Here is a 22692-nt window from a genome sequence, read left to right on the forward strand (position 1 = left end):
TTACATGTTTGCTTAGAAAAATATATTTATTTGTAAAACAGAACACATTTGAAAATGTTTGTAATAAATAATATTTTTATTCTTTATTTAAAATATGTTCCAGAACTTCCAGTATCCAACATGTTTCTAAGTCGACAATGTGGTTTGTTAAGTTCTGGAATTTAAGAGCTCTCATTACTGGTATATTTCCTACTGCCATCAACTGTCCAATAACCATAGCATACTGTCCTGTAATATAAACATCAGCTGTTAAATACCAATAGCATATTATACTTGAATATAAACTGTTTACACCAGGATATTATACTTAAATGTAAACTGTTAACACCAATAGCATATTATACTTTAATATAAACTGTTAACACCAAAAGCATATAGTCCTATAATATAAACACTAACTGGCCAATAACCAAAGAATATTGTGCTGTAATATAATCATCAACTGTGAAAATACTAAGTGTACTGTCCTGTTGTATGATCAACAACTGAAGTGTTCCTCAACATAAACATCAACTGTCCAATCACAATATAGTAATATTAGTGTAAAATATTAAATATCCTATTTTATCAACCATAGACTACTGTATATAATCAATTATACAATAACCATGTATACTTAAGAAATAATTCATGGGGGCTTTAATTTATACTGATATCACCACAGGTTGGCCTTTATTGTTTAAATATTTTACCAAGAGCGATAGCGAGGGGTAAAATATCGGCATTAAGGGCAAACCCATGGCAAAATCAAAGTGTTTGAGGAACGTCCTAATAGAATACTAATTTAAACATGAAATGTCTGATAACTACTATATTGTCTTGTTATATAAACATCAAATGTTTATAAATATCTATTGGTGATTGCACACCATCTTGTCATATGACCATCAGTCGTCTGTAGCATAGTATCCAGTACTATGAACTCTAAAAAAACTATGGGATAATGTTTAGTAAAAACTGTCCAATAGCACATTTTCCTGCAGAAATGCTAAAATACATATGGTTTCAGGGCCATTTTGATTCAAAATCCTTGAAGTTGGCTTCCAAACCACTTAAAACCTTTTAAAATGACCCAACCTACAGCCTGTAAGTTTTGTCCATGGTCCATAATTCTTTCAAAAGTAATTCATTCAGTAAGAAAGGCTAATTTCAAATATATACAAAAAATCATCATGCAATACTTCTAAAAATAAAGTCAATTCAAGCATGAAAAGAAAGTGTATCACTTTTCATAAAATAAGTCAGAGTGAAATTTCATCAAAAGTAGGACTCATTATGGTATTAAATTATAAAATTCAAATCCATGTCAATATCTAGATCTACGGACATGACAAAAATTACCAACTGCTGTTCTAATTTAGAATTACAGACTGATGGACAATGGTAAATTGATATGCCTGAGCTACTCTGTAGCAAGTTATATTTGAACATATATTCAGACTTCTACAACTGGCTCTTTTCACTGAAAGTGGACAACAAATTATAGATTTAAGTAGAATGACTTCACAAACATAATTATTCATTAGCTGTTGATTAAACTTCCTGAAATGGTGTAAAAGGTGTCAGAAGACTGACATTATTCACAGAGTAGTGAGTAATTTATGCAAAGGTACCAGGTAAATGACACAGGGTCCTTGGAACTACTAGTTTTGCAAGAAAAATTTTGTCTATGTGTACCACCATAATTTGTTTTTAAAAAAATAACTTGTATTTTCATTTCCCTACATTGTACTATGTACCAACACAAAAAGTACTTAATGATGTTTTAAAAACTTGTAAAATAGCCTCCTACTGGTTTTGATTTGAGCGCCACTGAGTCTTGTGAAGATAAAACCTGTGTCTGCATACTAAAATACAAGCCTGATATCTTTCATGACTTTTTATAAAAGTAAATGGTTTCCTGAAAAATATATGTTGTGACATGGAACTATTTTATGCCATCAATAACAAATTGTTTATCCTCTCAACATCTTTTCACAGTTCCTATTTCCTGATTAATGTTATTGTTCATTATCAATGAAAGAAATCTATTCAATCAATGACAACTCTTACAAGTTTATCATGCAAGGAAAATTATTCTATTTTTTCTTTTTCAACATCAATTTATGTAATTGTTAATCTGCACTTTCATTGACAGCAGTAATGTAAACATATTTTCTAGGAAAAAACAAATTCAATAACAAATTTCAACTGTCAGATCAAAGGTTAGAAAAGTACACAACAGGTTAACAGATCATTAACCATATTCCTTACAAATCAATATACAAGACCATGAGAACCAAATATCTGCAACAAAAACAAAGAAACTATTTTAAAGCTGATCAGCTGACAAGTATTTTACTGTGATTGTAGATCTGGACATTTATGAAGCCCACATCTCTCAACTGCTATTTATAGCTATATCAGAATAATTAACCATTTATGTGCTTTGATCTAAATGTCTCATGTGTGATTATTCTGCTAAGCTATTTTTGAAGGAGTTGTGGATTACTGGAGTATGTCATAGACAACAAAGAAGTGATCCAAGGTGTCACAGACAACAAAAAAGTGATCCAAATATGTCACAGACAACAAAGAAGTGATCCAACGTGTCACAGACAACAAAGAAGTGACCCAAAAGTGTCACAGACAGCCAAGAAGTGATCCCTATGTATCAGACAACAAAGAATTCATCCCAATATCTCACAGACAAGAAAGAAGTTATCCAATGCCTGAAATGATCCAATGTGTCACAGACAACAAAGAAGTGATGTCAATGTGTCACGGACAACAAAGAAGTGATCCCAATGTGTCACAGACAACAAAAAAGTGATCCATATGTTTGTCAGACAACAAAGACGTGATCCAATGTCTCACAGACAACAAAAAAGTCATCCCAATGTGTCACAGACAACAAAGACGTGATCCCAATGTGTCACAGACAACAAAGAAGTAATCAAAATATGTCACAGACAACAAAGAAGTGATCCAAATATGTTACAGACAACAAAGAAGTGGTCCAATGTGTCACAGACAACAAAGGAGTGATCCAAATATATCACAGACAACAAAGAAGTGATCTAATGTGTCACAGACAACAAAGAAGTGATCCCAATGTGTCACAGACAGCCAAGAAATGCTCCCTGTGTGTCAGACAACAAAGAATTCATCCCAATATCTCACAGACAACAAAGAAGTCATTCCAATGTCTGAAATGATCCAATGTGTCACAGACAACAAGGAAGTGATGTCAATGTGTCACAGACAACACAGACTTGATCCAATGTGTCACAGACAACAAAAAAGTCATCCCAATGTGTCACAGAAAACAAAGAAGTGATCCTAATGTGTCACAGACAACAAAAAAGTCATCCAAATATGTCACAGACAACAAAGAAGTGATCCAAATATATCACAGACAACAAAGAAGTGATCTAAAGTGTCACAGACAACAAATAAGTGATCCTAATGTGTCACAGACAACAAAGAACTGATCTCAATGTGTCACAGACAACAAAGAAGTGATCCCAATGTGTCACAGACAACAAAAAAGTGATCCAAATGTTTGTCAGACAACAAAGACGTGATCCAATGTGTCACAGACAACATCAAAGTCATCCCAATGTGTCACAGACAACAAAGACGTGATCCCAATGTGTCACAGACAACAAAGAAGTAATCAAATTATGTTATAGACAACAAAGAAGTGATCCAAATATGTTACAGACAACAAAGAAGTGGTCCAATGTGTCACAGACAACAAAGAAGTGATCCAAATATGTCACAGACAATAAAGAAGTGATCTAATGTGTCACGGACAACAAAGAAGTGATCACAATGTGTCACAGATAGCCAAAAAGGGATCCCTGTGTGTCAGACAACAAATAATTCATCCCAATATCTCACAGACAACAAAGAAGTCATCCCAATGTCTGAAATGATCCAATGTGTCACAGACAACAAAGAAGTGATGTCAATGTATCACAGACAACACAGACGTGATCCAATGTGTCACAGAAAACAAAAAAGTCATCCCAATGTGTCACAGAAAACAAAGAAATGATCCCAATGTGTCACAGACAACAAAGAAGTAATCCAAATATGTCACAGACAACAAAGAATTGATCCAAATATATCACAGACAACAAAGAAGTGATCTAATGTGTCACAGACAACAAAGAAGTGATTCTAATGTGTCACAGACAACAAAGAAGTGATCTCAATGTGTCACAGACAACAAAGAAGTGATCCAAATGTGTCAAAGTCAACAAAGAAGTGATCCAATGTGTCACAGAAAACAAGGAATTGTCCCAATGTGTCACAGGCATCAAAGAAGTGATCCCAATGTGTCACAGACAGCCAAGAAGGGATCCCTATGTGTCAGACAACAAAGCATTCATCCCATTATCCCCTAGACAAGAAAGAAGAACCCAATGTCTGAAATGATCCAATGTGTCACAGAAAACAAAGAAGTGTCCCAATGTGTCACAGACATCAAAGAAGTGATCCCAATGTGTCTCAGACAACAAAGAACTGATCTCAATGTGTCACAGACAACAAAGAAATGATCCAAATGTGTCACAGACAACAAAGAGGTGATCCCAATGTGTCACAGACAACAAAGAAGTGATCCCAATGTGTCACAGTCAACAAAGAAGTGATCCAATGTGTCACAGAAAACAAAGAAGTGATCAAATGTGTCACAGAAAACAACAAAGAAGTGTCCCAATGTGTCACAGACAACAAATAAGTGATGTCAATGTGTCACAAAAAACAACAAAGAAGTGTCCCAATGTGTCACAGACAACAAATAAGTGATGTCAATGTGTCACAGACAACAAAGAAGTGATCACAAAGTGTCAGACAACAAAGAAGTGATCCCAATGTGTCATACAGACAACAAAGAAGTTATCCAATGTGTCAGACAACAAAGAAGTGATCCCAATGTGTCACAGACATCAAAGAAATGATCCCAATGATTCACAGACAAAAAAGAAGTGATGTCAATGTTTCACAGACAACAATGAAGTTATCCCAATGTGTCACAGACAACAAAGAAGTGATCCCAATGTGTCATACAGACAACAAAGACGTGATCCCAATGTGTCACAGACAACAAAGAAGTAATCAAAATATGTCACAGACAACAAAGAAGTGATCCAAATATGTTACAGACAACAAAGAAGTGATCTAATGTGTCACAGACAACAAAGAAGTGATCCCAATGTGTCACAGACAGCCAAGAAGTGATCCCTGTGTGTCAGACAACAAAGAATTCATTCCAATATCTCACAGACAACAAAGAAGTCATCCCAATGTCTGAAATGATCCAATGTGTCACAGACAACAAAGAAGTGATGTCAATGTGTCACAGACAACACAGACGTGATCCAATGTGTCACAGACAACAAAGAACTGATCTCAATGTGTCACAGACAACAAAGAAGTGATCCAAATGTGTCAAAGTCAACAAAGAAGTGATCGAATGTGTCACAGAAAACAAGGAAGTGTCCCAAAATGTGTCACAGACATCAAAGAAGTGATCCCAATGTGTCACAGACAGCCAAGAAGTGATCCCTATGTGTCAGACAATAAAGCATTCATCCCAATATCCCCTAGACAAGAAAGAAGAACCCAATGTCTGAAATGATCCAATGTGTCACAGAAAACAAAGAAGTGTCCCAATGTGTCACAGACATCAAAGAAGTGATCCCAATGTGTCACAGACAACAAAGAACTGATCTCAATGTGTCACAGACAACAAAGAAATGATCCCAATGTGTCACAGACAACAAAGAAGTGATCCCAATGTGTCACAGACAACAAAGAAGTGATCCCAATGTGTCACAGTCAACAAAGAAGTGATCCAATGTGTCACAGAAAAAAAAGAAGTGATCAAATGTGACACAGAAAACAACAAAAAAGTGTCCCAATGTGTCACAGACAACAAATAAGTGATGTCAATGTGTCACAGACAACAAAGAAGTGATCACAATGTGTCACAGACAACACAGACGTGATCCAATGTGTCACAGACAACAAAGAACTGATCTCAATGTGTCACAGACAACAAAGAAGTGATCCAAATGTGTCAAAGTCAACAAAGAAGTGATCGAATGTGTCACAGAAAACAAGGAAGTGTCCCAATGTGTCACAGACATCAAAGAAGTGATCCCAATGTGTCACAGACAGCCAAGAAGTGATCCCTATGTGTCAGACAATAAAGCATTCATCCCAATATCCCCTTGACAAGAAAGAAGAACCCAATGTCTGAAATGATCCAATGTGTCACAGAAAACAAAGAAGTGTCCCAATGTGTCACAGACATCAAAGAAGTGATCCCAATGTGTCACAGACATCAAAGAAATGATCCCAATGATTCACAGACAAAAAAGAAGTGATCCCAATGTGTCACAGTCAACAAAGAAGTGATCCAATGTGTCACAGAAAACAAAGAAGTGATCAAATGTGTCACAGAAAACAACAAAGAAGTGTCCCAATGTGTCACAGACAACAAATAAGTGATGTCAATGTGTCACAAAAAACAACAAAGAAGTGTCCCAATGTGTCACAGACAACAAATAAGTGATGTCAATGTGTCACAGACAACAAAGAAGTGATCACAAAGTGTCAGACAACAAAGAAGTGATCCCAATGTGTCATACAGACAACAAAGAAGTTATCCAATGTGTCAGACAACAAAGAAGTGATCCCAATGTGTCACAGACATCAAAGTTATGATCCCAATGATTCACAGACAAAAAAGAAGTGATGTCAATGTTTCACAGACAACAATGAAGTTATCCCAATGTGTCACAGACAACAAAGAAGTGATCCCAATGTGTCATACAGACAACAAAGACGTGATCCCAATGTGTCACAGACAACAAAGAAGTAATCAAAATATGTCACAGACAACAAAGAAGTGATCCAAATATGTTACAGACAACAAAGAAGTGATCTAATGTGTCACAGACAACAAAGAAGTGATCCCAATGTGTCACAGACAGCCAAGAAGTGATCCCTGTGTGTCAGACAACAAAGAATTCATTCCAATATCTCACAGACAACAAAGAAGTCATCCCAATGTCTGAAATGATCCAATGTGTCACAGACAACAAAGAAGTGATGTCAATGTGTCACAGACAACACAGACGTGATCCAATGTGTCACAGACAACAAAGAACTGATCTCAATGTGTCACAGACAACAAAGAAGTGATCCAAATGTGTCAAAGTCAACAAAGAAGTGATCGAATGTGTCACAGAAAACAAGGAAGTGTCCCAATGTGTCACAGACATCAAAGAAGTGATCCCAATGTGTCACAGACAGCCAAGAAGTGATCCCTATGTGTCAGACAATAAAGCATTCATCCCAATATCCCCTAGACAAGAAAGAAGAACCCAATGTCTGAAATGATCCAATGTGTCACAGAAAACAAAGAAGTGTCCCAATGTGTCACAGACATCAAAGAAGTGATCCCAATGTGTCACAGACAACAAAGAACTGATCTCAATGTGTCACAGACAACAAAGAAATGATCCCAATGTGTCACAGACAACAAAGAAGTGATCCCAATGTGTCACAGACAACAAAGAAGTGATCCCAATGTGTCACAGTCAACAAAGAAGTGATCCAATGTGTCACAGAAAACAAAGAAGTGATCAAATGTGACACAGAAAACAACAAAAAAGTGTCCCAATGTGTCACAGACAACAAATAAGTGATGTCAATGTGTCACAGACAACAAAGAAGTGATCACAATGTGTCACAGACAACACAGACGTGATCCAATGTGTCACAGACAACAAAGAACTGATCTCAATGTGTCACAGACAACAAAGAAGTGATCCAAATGTGTCAAAGTCAACAAAGAAGTGATCGAATGTGTCACAGAAAACAAGGAAGTGTCCCAATGTGTCACAGACATCAAAGAAGTGATCCCAATGTGTCACAGACAGCCAAGAAGTGATCCCTATGTGTCAGACAATAAAGCATTCATCCCAATATCCCCTTGACAAGAAAGAAGAACCCAATGTCTGAAATGATCCAATGTGTCACAGAAAACAAAGAAGTGTCCCAATGTGTCACAGACATCAAAGAAGTGATCCCAATGTGTCACAGACATCAAAGAAGTGATCCCAATGTGTCACAGACAACAAAGAACTGATCTCAATGTGTCACAGACAACAAAGAAATGATCCCAATGTGTCACAGACAACAAAGAAGTGATCCCAATGTGTCACAGTCAACAAAGAAGTGATCCAATGTGTCACAGAAAACAAAGAAGTGATCAAATGTGACACAGAAAACAACAAAAAAGTGTCCCAATGTGTCACAGACAACAAATAAGTGATGTCAATGTGTCACAGACAACAAAGAAGTGATCACAATGTGTCACAGACAACAAATAAGTGATCCCAATGTGTCATACAGACAACAAAGAAGTGATCCAATGTGTCAGACAACAAAGAAGTGATCCCAATGTGTCACAGACATAAAAGAAATGATCCCAATGATTCACAGACAACAAAGAAGTGATGTCAATGTTTCACAGACAACAAAGAAGTTATCCCAATGTGTCACAGACAACAAAGAAATGATCCCAATGTGTCATACAGACAACAAAGAAGTGATCCAATGAGTCGGACAACAAAGAAGTGATCCCAATGTGTCACAGACATCAAAGAAGTGATCCCAATGTGTCACAGACAACAAAGAAGTGATCCAATGTGTCGCAGCACCTTGACATTGTCATACAACACAAAAAAGACATTCAATCCTGATAAAATCACACTGACAAACACATTTTTCATTAACTTAAGTAAAAAACAGACAAAGGTGGCTTAGGCTTTCAATAAAAATCATTAAAGAAAAAGATTCCACATCCATTTCTTCTGTCAAAAAATAATTTCTGCACTTGCAACCGTAAAATTTCTATTTTTTCAAGCAAACTTTTTATTTTAAAAATTTGAAAATTTTTGAATTGAACGGACTCAAGAAAAGACAGTCAGTAGATATAATGTGGACACTTATAAACCATAAGTCACAGATAAACAGACAGACAGACAAGTAAAATGATAATGGGCAAATAACAGTCCACAATCACCACCAAGGAAACTAAATACCAAGCAAAATGCACCACATCAAAAACAGTGGGTGAACAGAGGAACTTGTGATTATATTTATGATAAATGTAACTCAACTGCAACACAAATCATGTTGAGTAGACATTTTCTTTGAAATATTCAATAGACACTAATTTTCAAATTTATTTCTGATATTACTGATGTAAACTGCTGACTTTAAGTTCATTAATTTTTATGAGACATTTAGATGTAGCACTAACTGTGATTGTTTGTATTCTTTGTATTTCAAAAGGACATAACTTCCCAGTAAAAAATTGATGATCTCTGATGTTTAAACTCATCTGAGATATTACTTGTAGGAATAAACCTTTTTCATTAAATTTCAATGTTAACTGAGGGGGCAATAAAAAATCATGAATTGAAGCAAAAAACAGACAAAACAAAGTGCAAAACACTCAGACTCTGTATGTTAGAGAACCTGATAAGCAAACCCTCAGAGGGTCCATAAGTAACTAGTTAAATAGCTACAATTGTAAATTTCTTACACTGCCTAATAGGCCGTTTTTCCATTGAAATTCAAACTTATTTGTCTGGTTTAATAACATTTCAAATCCTGTAAACTGTTCTATTGATAACACTTTCTTTATCTGAATATGAATAAAATAAAGGCAACAGTATATAAGCAACAACCATCAGGAAATGCTGCAGGAATGAACACATTTTACCTTGGTTACAGTAATTACACTAGAAAAACAAAGGTTCAGGTGATTTATTTAAAAATCACTCTGAGTGGTGATTTTTTCACAGTGAATGCTGGTAATTATAGGTGATTCACTCTGAAATATCTCTCTGTATATTTATTTGGTGTTACCTGAAAGGATATTAACCAGAGTGTTATCACCTATTTCACAGTGACTCACTCAAAAGCTGAAAGAGTATTTTTTATCGAATCGCTTTTTATGTGTGTGTGCTGTACTTTATAGTCATATGACTTCCAATTTGAGTATACATATAAACAACATATGATATAACTTTCAGTAAGAACAACATGTCTCTCTGGAATAACCTTCATCAACATTATGGGATGCAAAAATGCAAAAAAATCTAAAAACAAAATCAAACAGAATGGTGTCTAATGGTTTATGAATGTAATGGACAAATTTAACAAAATGTTAAATTTGGAGAAAAATTTAGAGAAACAGAAATTTAAAATTTGATAATGTTCTGAATGTCATCCTATGCTAGTCCTACAACAATGCTCGTAATGTAACTTTGAATTAACAATTGCCAACAAATCTCTGAATTTGTGCATTATCACGACATCAAAAGCAACAGTTTGGGTTTAGTGGTAGTACTTCGCTTGTGTTAATTATAGAAAGACGTGTGTATATTTCAAACTCTGTTTACTATACTGACTAGAGACGTTATGCATACAATAAGCGTAATTTAATGATATGACGTTACAATACGTTACGTTATCAATTAGAGTTGCATAAGTAAGTGTCTCTATATTGCGGTTAATTCGTAATACTCCGGCCGCAGGAAAGTGAAAAAGAAAAAACTTAAATAAAATCAAAATTTCAAACATTCACATTAAATTTAGATCACTTTAGAGTCCATGTTTTAAAACGAATAACTTCTTTAAAGTTCATATATAAAGAAATTAAGTTTACTGAACAGTCTCTATGTAAATCACAAACATGAAATTACAATGTCCATTTGTCTTCCTTTGATCGTCGAAATTTGGTAGCCTTTTCGATTTGTAAATGTTCATTAGAAACTTCAAGTCAATGCGTATATTTGATCAATCGGATGATTTGCAAAGCCGTTTTTTCCTTGATCGGCTACTATATAATTTCTGTATTTCTGGTTCCCTGTTCAGTTTACTGATAATTCTCGATGTTCTGTTCTTGATTACGTTAAAGGTCCTCGGTAGGTCAGGCAAATTCTCTTTACATTGTAATTGTGTTTTCAAGTGATTGTCGCGATGTGATAGAGTTGACTCGTATGTCTCGTAGTAGTGTTTGTCCTTTTTTGTAGATTCATCATGCGTTACTCCAGTAGAGTCCAATTTCCAAAATAGCTCCAGATATTCCCCTTCCTTCTTGTGTTGTACCAATACATTCAACGTAGTAGCTGGTATTATTGATTCTTCTATTATTGGCATTGGTCCAGACAATAAATGTCCCAGTTTTGACTTAACTGCAGTGGGACCCATTCCTCGTAGTATATTGTTTTCGACGATGTCCTAGTAGTAATCTGCTCCAATTAACATAGCTATATTAAAATGTTCATCCTTACTCATAGGATGGGCCAATTTTATACCTTGAAGATATGACAACTTTAACGCTTCGTAATGGGGACGATTTGATAGCGGTGCGGCGATTGTTGCTACTATGAGTACTTCCATTGATAATTTACCTCCATGTATAGTCTCCAAATGAACAACGGCTTTTTCTAGGTCTCTTACATTACTATTAGTTTCTCCAAAGGCAGCAAGACTGAGTGTACTCATTCCACAGGGTTTTAATTGTAACTGTTTTGTAGATCCTCCGTTATAAAAGATTGTTGTGACCCTTCGTCTTAAAGAATATTTGTTACAGTGGAATTATTGCCTACTGAAACTTGTGATACTGCTGTCTTTAAGAGTACGTCGGTTCTCTGTTTCACAGGATTTTCATACGATGTGTAAACTGTAGCTGTGTGTGTTTCTACTTCACTATTCATACTATTTACGGCTGCGCTTGTTTGTCTGGTTGTTTGGTTCTCAGTGTGTTGTTTCTTATGACATAAGCTAGTGTGATGCTTTCTGTTGCATTTTCGACATGTATATTTAGACGTACACTCTGAAATTTTGTGACTTCCAAAGCAGTTAAAACAAAGATTTTTCTGTTTGATAAACGCATAGCACTTTTCATTCGTTGCTACTTTTGTGCACTCAGATGCAAAATGTGGTTCTTGGCAAAACACGCATAATTTTACCTTATTTTTTTTGTTCTTATTTCCTCCGTTCTGTTGTATACTAGTGATGTACCTTGGTGTTGCTGCAATACGGAATGATGCGGTAGGTGTCAAAGTGTCGGACATTTTGAAATTTCCTGCTTCCTGTACATATGCTTCTTTGCCAATGGCTTCTCTCAATGATCTAATATCCCAGCTATTATTACAATGTTCCCGAGTTAGGCTTTTACGCATTTCAGTGGGAAGTTTACCAAATATAATCGGTACAAGTAGTGACCCAAAGGTATCTTGAGATTGTCCCATTGACTCTAATCCCTGTATACTGGTTTCCATTTTATCGTAAAAGTAACTAATGTTTGTTGGTGAGAGTGACGGGCTGGGCAGTTCCAACAAGTTTTGCATGTATGCATTGATAATGTGTTGTTTTTGTCCAAAATGCTCCTTTAATAGATGAATTGCTTGTTCATAGTTGGCGCTAGTGAGAGCTAGTCCTGAAATGCATTGCTCAGCTTCCTGAACGATTTGGGATTTTGAGTAGCTGAATTTCTGTACATTCGTGAGAGACGGATTTGTGTGTACTGTTGTTTGGAAAGAATCCCAGAAGGTTTGCCATGCTAAGATATCCCCAGAAAATGTCGGTAATTCAAGTTCAGGTAGCCTGTGATAAAAGTTTGACGGGATTACGGAAATATGTTGTGACGGGTTTGTTTCTAAATCTTCATGAGTTTCATTACAATTCTGATTGAGTATAGTATTAGTAGTGTGATGCGATGAAGAATGTGCATAATCACTCACCATTTGTTGTGGCACACTTGCCTTTGAGTTTGACAGTATATCCTTAAATTTGCGAATGGTGATTTCCATCTGAAAAGTGTAGTCATCCGTATCCAATATTTCTTGTTCCATTTCTCCGACATCTGTAATGTCTATAATCTTGTTGTCCAAATCCTGTAAAACGTCCCTTTTCTTCTCGAGTGTTTCAACTGTTGCACATAGTTCCTGGTTAGAAATGGTATTTTCAGCAATTTTTTCATCTGTTCTATTTATAAGTCTGGTGACGGCGCTTCTGTGTCCGCCACGTATAGCTTTTATCTTCTCCATAGGTCACGGCACCAATGTTTGGGTTTAGTGGTAGTACTTCGCTTGTGTTAATTATAGAAAGACGTGTGTATATTTCAAACTCTGTTTACTATACTGACTAGAGACGTTATGCATACAATAAGCATAATTTAATGATAGCAACATTACAGAAATCAAATTTAATTTAACTTTTTTAAACTGACCTACAAAAATAAATTACGCAACACTGAAAAAAATTCTTCAGAGAGAAAGCTTTAAAAATAGCTTCTATTATCCCTGGTCCTTTTATAGAAATGTGTATACATATTAAAAAGGTGAATTACCATGTTTCAATTTTTCAGACATATGAGGTATTTTACAGCAACCAATTACTTTTACAACCCCAGTTCCATCATCTACCAACATCATGTCTGAGTCATTAGATACCTTTAAGAAAAAAAGAAATGTTGTTGTATACATTCATGGATACATTGCAAATATGAAAGAGAAAATACATTCAATTAATTCCATGTTAATAGTTTTTACACATTTATTTTATCAATAAAATTTTTCAAAAGGGTTCCCTCTAGCTTGTGATTGCTGCTGTCAGCATAAAAGGGTAATGTTGACTGCCAAAAGCCAAGTCCATTTTTCATTTAGATACAGGGGAAAAAAGTAAACTTTTTCTTTGGATGCTATTTTTTTTATAATGAATAACTTTGTGTCCAAATTTTGTAACATTCTATGAATATTTGACAAAGTAATTGATGTCTAAAAAAAGTACAGATTGAATCTTAATGTTGATCAGTCTGACAATGTAGAATGGCCATGTCTCACTTTCAGGTCAGACAAAAAGCTCATGTTGATTATGTTCTCTAATTATTTAAGCATTTAATTCATTAAGTACCAAATTGTTCAGATTTTCAAATGGATTTGTCTATATTTTCACAACACAAAAGATGACTTTCTTGGATTTAAAGTGCTCTAATAAAAACCTCAAATTGTGTTTTTGAACCCACTAGACATGATTGTTTTTCCAGTGTTGTCTCTTTCAACTCTTTTGACAATAATGTCCTGAAACCCACACAATAAGAATTTTACAAGTATGGCATTGTCAGCTTCATCCTGTGTAATACTAAGGATTCATATTTATATAAACCATGCAAGGAACCCCCAAAACTGTGTATTGTATTTGTTTTGTTCCTGCGATTTTACGTGAGGTCATGTTCCAGAAATTCACACAATATTGAATGTTGTTGATGTACTGGTTTTTCACAGTCAACTAACCTGAAGTACTGTTCCCTGAACCCACACAACACTAAATGTTCTTCCCTTAGACTGCCATTCCTTTATACTTTTCTGTTGATTTTCTGTGCTACTTGCTACACATTTCACTGCTTGTTGCAAGTCTTTTATAAAAATCTTTTTTGATGGCAAATCCAATATTTTTGACATTCTATGGTTCTGTGTCTACATATCTGAAGAGACAAAAAAATATCTTATATAAATAAGAAGATGTGGTATGAGTGCCAATGAGACAACTATCCATCCAAGTCACAATGTGTAAAAAGTAAATAATTATAGGTCAAAGTACGGCCTTCAACATGGAGCCTTGGCTCACACCGAACAGCAAGCTATAAAGGTCCCCAAAATGACCAGTGTAAAACAATTCAAACAGGAAAACCAACGGTCTAATCTATATAAAAAACGAGAAACACTTATGAACCACACCAACAAATGACAACCACTGAACAACAGGCTTCTGACTTAGAACAGGTGCATAAAAATGCAGCGGGTTTAAACGTTTTAACAGGCGCCAACCTTCACCCTAACCTTAACATTTTAATAATATATAAATGTTCACAGATTAACCTCGGACATTATTATTATTATACATGTAAACTGTAAATGTCTTTTATCATCAATTTTCATGGATTGCCGAATAATTGTATTCTCTTGGAAATTTGTTTTGCTGTTTTGCCTAATTTCTGCACACAATCCTACAGAAAATTTGTACTTCGTTTAACATTTAAATTTGTGGTTAATTTATACCCCACTAATAATAATGATATGTTTGGTCATCAACTTGTGCTAGCACTTTTTGAATCTGTAGGACACCTTTTTCCTAATTGCTGATACTTTGAATGAACTTGAAATTTTACTCACACATTTCTCCAGTACTAAAAAACAGAATTACTTCATATTTAGTCAGCAGCTTGACAGTGTGAAGTTGTTACATAAAAACCTTTTTTTGATCCGTAAGACATTTACTTCCTATTTTCTGATATTTTGAATTACAAATGGGGTATGCTTTATATATTATATTATACATGACAACACATGCTTTTTTGTTATCTTTTGTTTTATACAAGATTTTTTGTACAAAGCAATTCTTTTGAAGTAAATCGCCTCTTTTTCCAATATCTCTTATATTTTACTACTTATTGTAGAAAGATTCAAAGTGTTTCAGATCAAATCTTTCAAACAAAATAGAAGTACAAATAGAAATATTTTTCCAAATTGTTGTTATTTTAATACACATATATTGATAACATAAGCAGCATGAATGATTGTAATTAAAAGTACAAAGACAAAAAAATGAATGATTATAATTAAACATAAAAAGACAAAAGATGAATGATTATAATTAAACATAAAGTAAATAGAACGTCTTCAATTTTAAACACTGTTAGGAGTCACCCTAGGGGAGACAATTTAATTCAAATTTTAATAAACATTTAGAGTTATCTCCCATTATATATTAGCCCTCTCTTTTCTTTTTCATTATTAAAGAAGGTAAATGTGGGTAAATATTATGAAAATATATATGTATATATCTAATATTTTTGTCTGTCAATAAATGAAAATGACATTTTTATACAGTACATTTTACTTAAAACTGGTAAATCTAGAATTTCCCATAATGCCAGAAAACTAGTTAATGAATTTTGAATACTGGGTCACTATACAGTAGCACTAATTTTGTAGGCTAGTAAAGTTTGCATATGTTTTATAGGTAATAATAATTAAATAACTATATCAAGAATCTATATCAAGTTTAACTGTTCATTAAATTTACTTATTTTCAGGGGGGAGAGTTTCTTTCTCTATAAAAAATAAAATAACAAAACCAAACCCCAAGGAAAATTCAAAGCGGAAGTTCCCTTATCAAATGGCAAAATCAAAAGCTCAAACACATCAAACGAATGGAAAACAACTGTCCTATTCCTGACTTGGTACAGGCATTTTCTTATGTAGAAAATGGTGGATTAAATCTGGTTTTATAGCTAGCTAAACCTCTCACTTGTAAAGGATAACATAGTTGTGCAGCTTCTGCTTGTATTGGTTTCTTATTTAGAATGTCAAAATATATCAATGGGCTGCAATTTAATGGTGGTATTATAATAAAGGGTAGAGAATTTAAATCCCAATGAGTCATAAATGTCCATCTTCTGTTATTTAAAGATTCCTGAAAAAAATGTGTACTTATCTTTTAATCTAATAATAAGAATGATCCCATGCAGTTAACATCTAATAAAATAGCACATATTGTATGTCTGATATATGTTAGAAATGTATAAAATGGGTTATGATTTTTCTTTGAAAAATATGTATGGTAGGGAATTTCACAAAAATCAATAGTTGAATAGCGGGTGTTTTTAAACTCCAGCCCGATGTCTGTACCCAAATTTGAATGTTGAGATCCCCCAGTGCTTATTCTATTGTGTCTAGTCTCAATTGAAACTAATTTTGTAAGTAAATATCTACCGAATTTTTCTGATATATTTTCGTCCACAGCTGTCATAAACGATACAAATTTCGATCGGTATTCTATATATTTGACGTTTTAAGCTAGTTTAAATAACCAGCACTCAGAACTGTAATAAAAGAAAAATTTCAGTTGAACATCAATTTTTGATGACAGAGATTATAGTCAGCTGACAATTAGAGATTTTCATGTATGTTTAAATAGTAGCGGTACCACTTATTTTAATTCAAAGATGAAAACATAACACATTTCCAATCAAGAAATATAACAACTTTTAAAATCTCATTTATCAAAACTAATTTGTTAACTTAAAAAATAATTCATGAAGCAAGAACACAAATGAAGAAAGAAAGTGATTTTGTTATTGCTTTTTAACGACTTACATAAAATATATATGGTTCTGATTTCATTGTTGAAAAAAAATATCTAGGTACGTTTTTTAATATACGTATATACAATTAATGTTGACATGACTGTGTCATTGTTAATTTAACAGTGCTTTAAATTAAAATGTTTAAGGTAGGGGGCTCAAAATAAGGGTTGGCAGGAAAATGGAAAGCAAAAAATTCATTTTGTTTGACCTTTTACTCATTGCAGATAATTAATTATCCTTTTCCAACTAACATAAGTGAATCGAAAATAAAGCCAAGTAGGCTTGTCACACACATCTGCTATATAACATGGTGGGTAATTGGGTATTCATGTACATGTATATGTCATATCAAACGAAATATTTGGCACAAAACTTTCAGGGACCCAGTCATAGGCAAGACATTTCATTTCAAGTTTAGATGAAAATTTTAGACCAAGACTGCAATAATGTGTGTGCTGAGACTTCAATTTCTCAAGAGATAAGTCATTATCGATTTCAAGTATCAAACAGCGTCTTCTGTACTGATACAGCTGTGATATAAAAGTGTATTTTGTACACAAAGCTAAGTTAAAATAATATATTTCTGTAGCAGTCAGCAATCATACATCCAATTCAGCAATTGTACCCACTTTAACCTAACCATGGATGGGTATTATAACAAGTGTTTAAATAAAGTAAGATAAAAAAAACTAGAGGCTCTCAAGAGCCTGTGTTGCTCACCTGATTCTACTTGGGTTTTGGAAATCATGTAAAAATGGATTAAAATCATAACAGATACCCTATTAATGATTGAGGCCAAATTTGGTTTAATATTGGCCCCGTAATTTAATAAAAAATCCTGCTGGCCATCTTGAACAGTAAATCGGCAACGAAGTAGCAACACTTCATCAGCACCTCATAAGGAACATTTATGCCATGTTTGGTTTCATTCCATTCAGTGCACCTCTAGAAGAAGCATTTGTATGTATTTTCCAAAGGGTCTTATGTTTAACTCAGGGAGCTACCATTTGATTTTTATGGGGGGGGGGGGGGGCTAGATGAAATTTGAAAAAAAAGGGCAGGACAGGAGTTTTGAGTAAAAAAAGAGGCAGGATGAGCAACTTTGCAAAAAACAAAAAGGCAGGATGACAATTTATGTATAAAAAGTCAGGATAAACTAATAAAAAAAATTTGTAAGGGTTCCGCGGAACCCAGTGTCTCGCCTACTTTTGCTGTTAATTGCAGGCTCAACAAAAATGAGGAAAAAAATCAATAAAAATATTCCTTTAGATACTATCTTTTGATTGTAAGAAGCTTCTGTCAAAGTTTGGTATAAATCCAGGATAGTTTATGAATCTAATAAATGTTTTAAAAACTTTAACTGCAGACTGTATTTAATGTTAACTGGAAGAAAAACTAAGTCCATTTATAAGTAAAATACGGATAAACAGGTACAAATTTTAACAAAATTTCCTTCTAGATACTAGCTTTTGATCATAAACAAGCTTCTGTTCAAAATTTGGTACAAATCCAGGATAGTTTAAGAAAGTTATTAAAATTTTAAAAACTTTAACCACAGAGTGAATGTATTGTTTCCTGGCAGAAAAACTAAGTCCATTTATAAGTAAAATACGGAAAAAATGAAATTTTTTTTTTAACAAATTTACTTCTGGATACTATCTTATGATCATAAACAAGCTTTTGTCCAAGTTAGGTACAAATCCAGGATAGTTTAAGAAAGTTATTAAAATTTTAAAAACTTTAACCACAGAGTGAATGTATTGTTTCCTAGCAGAAAAACTAAGTCCATTTATAAGTAATATACGGAAAAAATGAAATTTTTTTTTTAACAAATTTACTTCTGGATATTATCTTATGATCATAAACAAGCTTCTGTCCAAGTTTGGTACAAATCCAGGATAGTTTAAGAAAGTTATTAAAATTTTAAAAACATTAACCACAGAGTGAATGTTATGTTAACTGGCAGAAAAACTAAGTCCATTTACAAGTAAAATACGGAAAAACAGGAATTTTATTTTTACAAAATTTACTTCTGGATACTTTCTTATGATCATAAACAAGCTTCTGTCCAAGTTTGGTAGAAATCCAGGATAGTTTAAGAAAGTTATTAAAATTTCAAAAACTTTAACCACAGAGTGAATATTTGTGGACGCCGCCGTCGACGCCGACGGAATGTAGGATCGCTATGTCTCACTTTTTCGACTAAAGTCGAAGGCTCGACAAAAAGGAAGGACTGAATAGAGTGAAAAATAAAAAGGCAGGACAGAGATTACAACTAAAAACTACAGGCTCCCAAGAGCATGTGTCGCTCACCTGATTCTACTTTGGTTTTGGAAATCATGCAAAAATAGATTAAAATCATAACAGATACCCTAATAATGATTGAGGCCAAATTTGGTTTAATCAAAAGCAGAAGACTTTTGTAAAGTTTACAGAAATTACCAATAAATTCATTGAAATTGTAGAAAATGACTTTATAAGGACAAAGACAAATCAGCTTCAAAGTAACAACACTTGGTCACACCTCAAAAGAAACATTCATACCATGTTTGGTTTCAATCCATTAAGCAGTTTTCTAGAAGAAGACATTTGTATATATTTCCCATAGAGTCCTTTGTTAAACTAAGTCCTCCGCTGGCAGCCTTCTTGGATGATGGATCACCTACAAAGTTACAACACTTGGTCAGCACCTCATAAGGTACATTCATGCCATGTTTTATTTCATTCCATTTAGTGGTTCTCTAAAAGAAGACATTTGTATGTATTTCTCATAGGGTCCTATATTAAACTAAGTCCCCCTCTGGTGGCCATCTTGGATGATGGATCGGCTTCGAAGTAACAAAACTTGGTCAGCACCTCATAAGGAACATTCATGCCATGTTTGGTTTCATTCCATTCAGTGGTTCTCTAAAAGAAGACATTTGTATGTATTATCCATAGGGTCCTATGTTAAACGAAATCCCCCACTGTCGGTCATCTTGGATGATGGATCAGCTTCAAAGTAACAACACTTGGTCAGCACCTAATAAGGAACATTCATGACATGTTTGGTTTCATTCCATTCAGTGGTTCTCTAGAAGAAGTTCAATATGTAAAAAGTTAACGACTACGACGGACGCCAAGAGATGAGAAAAGCTCACTTGGCCCTTCAGGCCAGGTGAGCTAAAAAACTGTAGTAATAGTTGATTGGCATTCATTACTTTTGTTTTAACATTCTATTTTTACTTCAAAACAATAAAAATCATGTAGCTGATGCATGACAGGTGTGAATATGTGTGTACTAATTTACAGAAATTTCATACATTTAGTTGTATGACAAAGGTACAGCATGGTTGTTAAATGCAGCCAGTATAGAATTATTTTACTGTGAAAACAGGTCCATGTAGCTATTTCTAACCAATATTGGGAACTTAGAGAATTAAATATAAATTTCACAGTTATGTACCTCCATATACACAATGGCTTTTAAGTAAGATCTGAAGTTATCTCTTTATTACAATTTTTTATTCAAGACTAAGTTCAAAATAAATAAAATAATAAAATGAATGCACATAAATTCTTTTTTGCTTAGATTATCATTTCCATTAATTTTAATAAGAGTTTAAATGAACTGTCTTATAAACGGCAATATAACAAAGGGAGATCTGTGTAAACTTAGTAAAAGATTCAGAAATAAACTTCATAGGCATACAATACAAATCAAAATTAATTCATATATAATAAATATTTTATTTTTCATTTCTTTGATCTAAAATAACCATAGCAGCTTCAACTGAGTAGAAAAATGGCGGGTTGGCTTTCAAATAAAATGAATCTATTTATCATGGCCAAAATTTATACACCAGTCGACAGGATAATCACTTCAGATTTCAAATTCTTTAATAGAAAGGTAAATCCTTAAATATTGAATTTAACCCAAACTTTGCAAAAAATTGACTCAATCCGTCATGAATTCAGTATATTAATACATTTAATAAAAATTCAAAAGACAAAACATATACTAGAATATTAAAGCTTTTTTCTTCAAGACAAAATGTTGGACTGTCTACTTTGTTTGCAAATCTTCCAAAGTTGCAGAAATCACAATTTTTCTGAATTATTTTCATACTATTTGACTGGGAATAACAAGAAGATACTTATCTCTGATTGATACTAGTCTCAGTTTCAGGCCTGTAATGAACAGAGTTCATACAATTTGACTGAGAATAACAAAAAGATACTTATCTCTGATTGATACTAGTCTCAGGTTCAGACCTGTATTGAACAGAGTTATTAAGTCACAACTGGAGATTTTACGATTTTCAGATGGAGTTTTGGACTTCATAACTGGATATATTTTTATGGATATTTATGGTATTCATTTCAATAATAAAACTACGTATTTCCCATTTTTTAATATAAGAATATTACAATGATTAATGTATTGCCTTAAAAACCAGATATTGATGTAAATATAAAAATAAGAAGATGTGGTATGATTGCCAAAGAGACAACTCTTCAAAAGAGACCAAATGACACAGAAATTAACAACTTTAGGTCCCCGTAAGGCCTTTAACAATGAGCAAAGCCCATACCACATAGTCAGCTATAAAAGGCCCCGAAATGACAAATGTAAAACAATTCAAACGAGAAAACTAACAGCCTGATTTATGTACAAAATAATGAACGAAAAACAAATATGATATACCGCAACAAATGACAACCACTGAATTACAGGCTCCTGACTTGGGACAGGCACATACAGAATGTGACGGGGTTAAACATGTTTGATGGGCGCCCAACCCTCCCTCCAACCTGGGACAGTGATGAAACAGCACAATGTTTGTTCTGCCCAACTGCTTTGATCTCATTTTGACTTAAAAAAATTAGTTTTCAAACATTGATGATAAATAAGAAGTTATAAAAGTTTATAAGTAAACAATTTGTGTACACAGTAGTAAATTTCACTATATCTTGTCCACTGAATCTGGGTCCGTTCGCCCCAAAACACGTTCGCTCCCATTCATGTTTGCCCCCTTTCACGTTCGCACCCCAGGTCCGTTTGCACACTTTTTATTGGTTTTGTGTTCAATAATTTTTCAATTGTTTTTTGGTTAGTGTATTGCTATACATATTTTTTGTTCATTGTTTCAAAATGAAGTGACTTTCTTAAAACGATTTTTGTGTTGAATAATTTTTTAATCTAATTTTGGTTATTGTATTGCTTTAAATAAGTTTTTTTGCATTGTTTCAAATAAAATGATGTTTTTTTGTGTTGAATATTTTTTTAATCGTGTACTGTTTTGGTTAGTGTATTGCTATAAAAAAAATTTCATTGTTTCAACAAGGATTTGACTATACAAATCCTTGGTTTCAAAATAAAGTGACTTTCAAAAAAGGTTTTTTGTGTTGAATATTTTTTTTAGGTTTATATACAAATCCTTGGAAATACCAAACCGCTATTAAACTTAACAACAATAACA

At 33.8% G+C, this 22692-nt stretch overlaps 1 protein-coding gene across 9 annotated transcripts in view; it reads right to left on the reverse strand.

Moving 5' to 3' along the window:
• The window catches only part of LOC127708773 (recQ-mediated genome instability protein 2-like), a 23943-nt gene continuing 1251 nt past the window's right edge, over positions 1–22692 (reverse strand). For 6 of the 9 annotated variants that reach the window (XM_052213942.1, XM_052213932.1, XM_052213921.1 and 3 more), the window contains exons 2-4: positions 14376–14566; positions 13433–13535; positions 1–228 (exon numbers count right to left, since the gene is read on the reverse strand). In XM_052213942.1, coding sequence (XP_052069902.1) covers positions 77–228; positions 13433–13535; positions 14376–14543 — 423 coding nt within the window. In that variant the 5' untranslated portion in view covers positions 14544–14566 and the 3' untranslated portion in view covers positions 1–76. Of the gene's footprint in view, positions 229–13432; positions 13536–14375; positions 14567–16856; positions 16967–22692 lie in introns of all 9 variants that reach the window. The other 3 variants (XM_052213914.1, XM_052213904.1, XM_052213926.1) reach the window with 1 other exon arrangement.

Source organism: Mytilus californianus, unplaced genomic scaffold, assembly GCF_021869535.1.
Source record: "Mytilus californianus isolate M0D057914Y unplaced genomic scaffold, xbMytCali1.0.p SCAF_1, whole genome shotgun sequence".
NCBI classification, from domain to species: domain Eukaryota; kingdom Metazoa; phylum Mollusca; class Bivalvia; order Mytilida; family Mytilidae; genus Mytilus; species Mytilus californianus.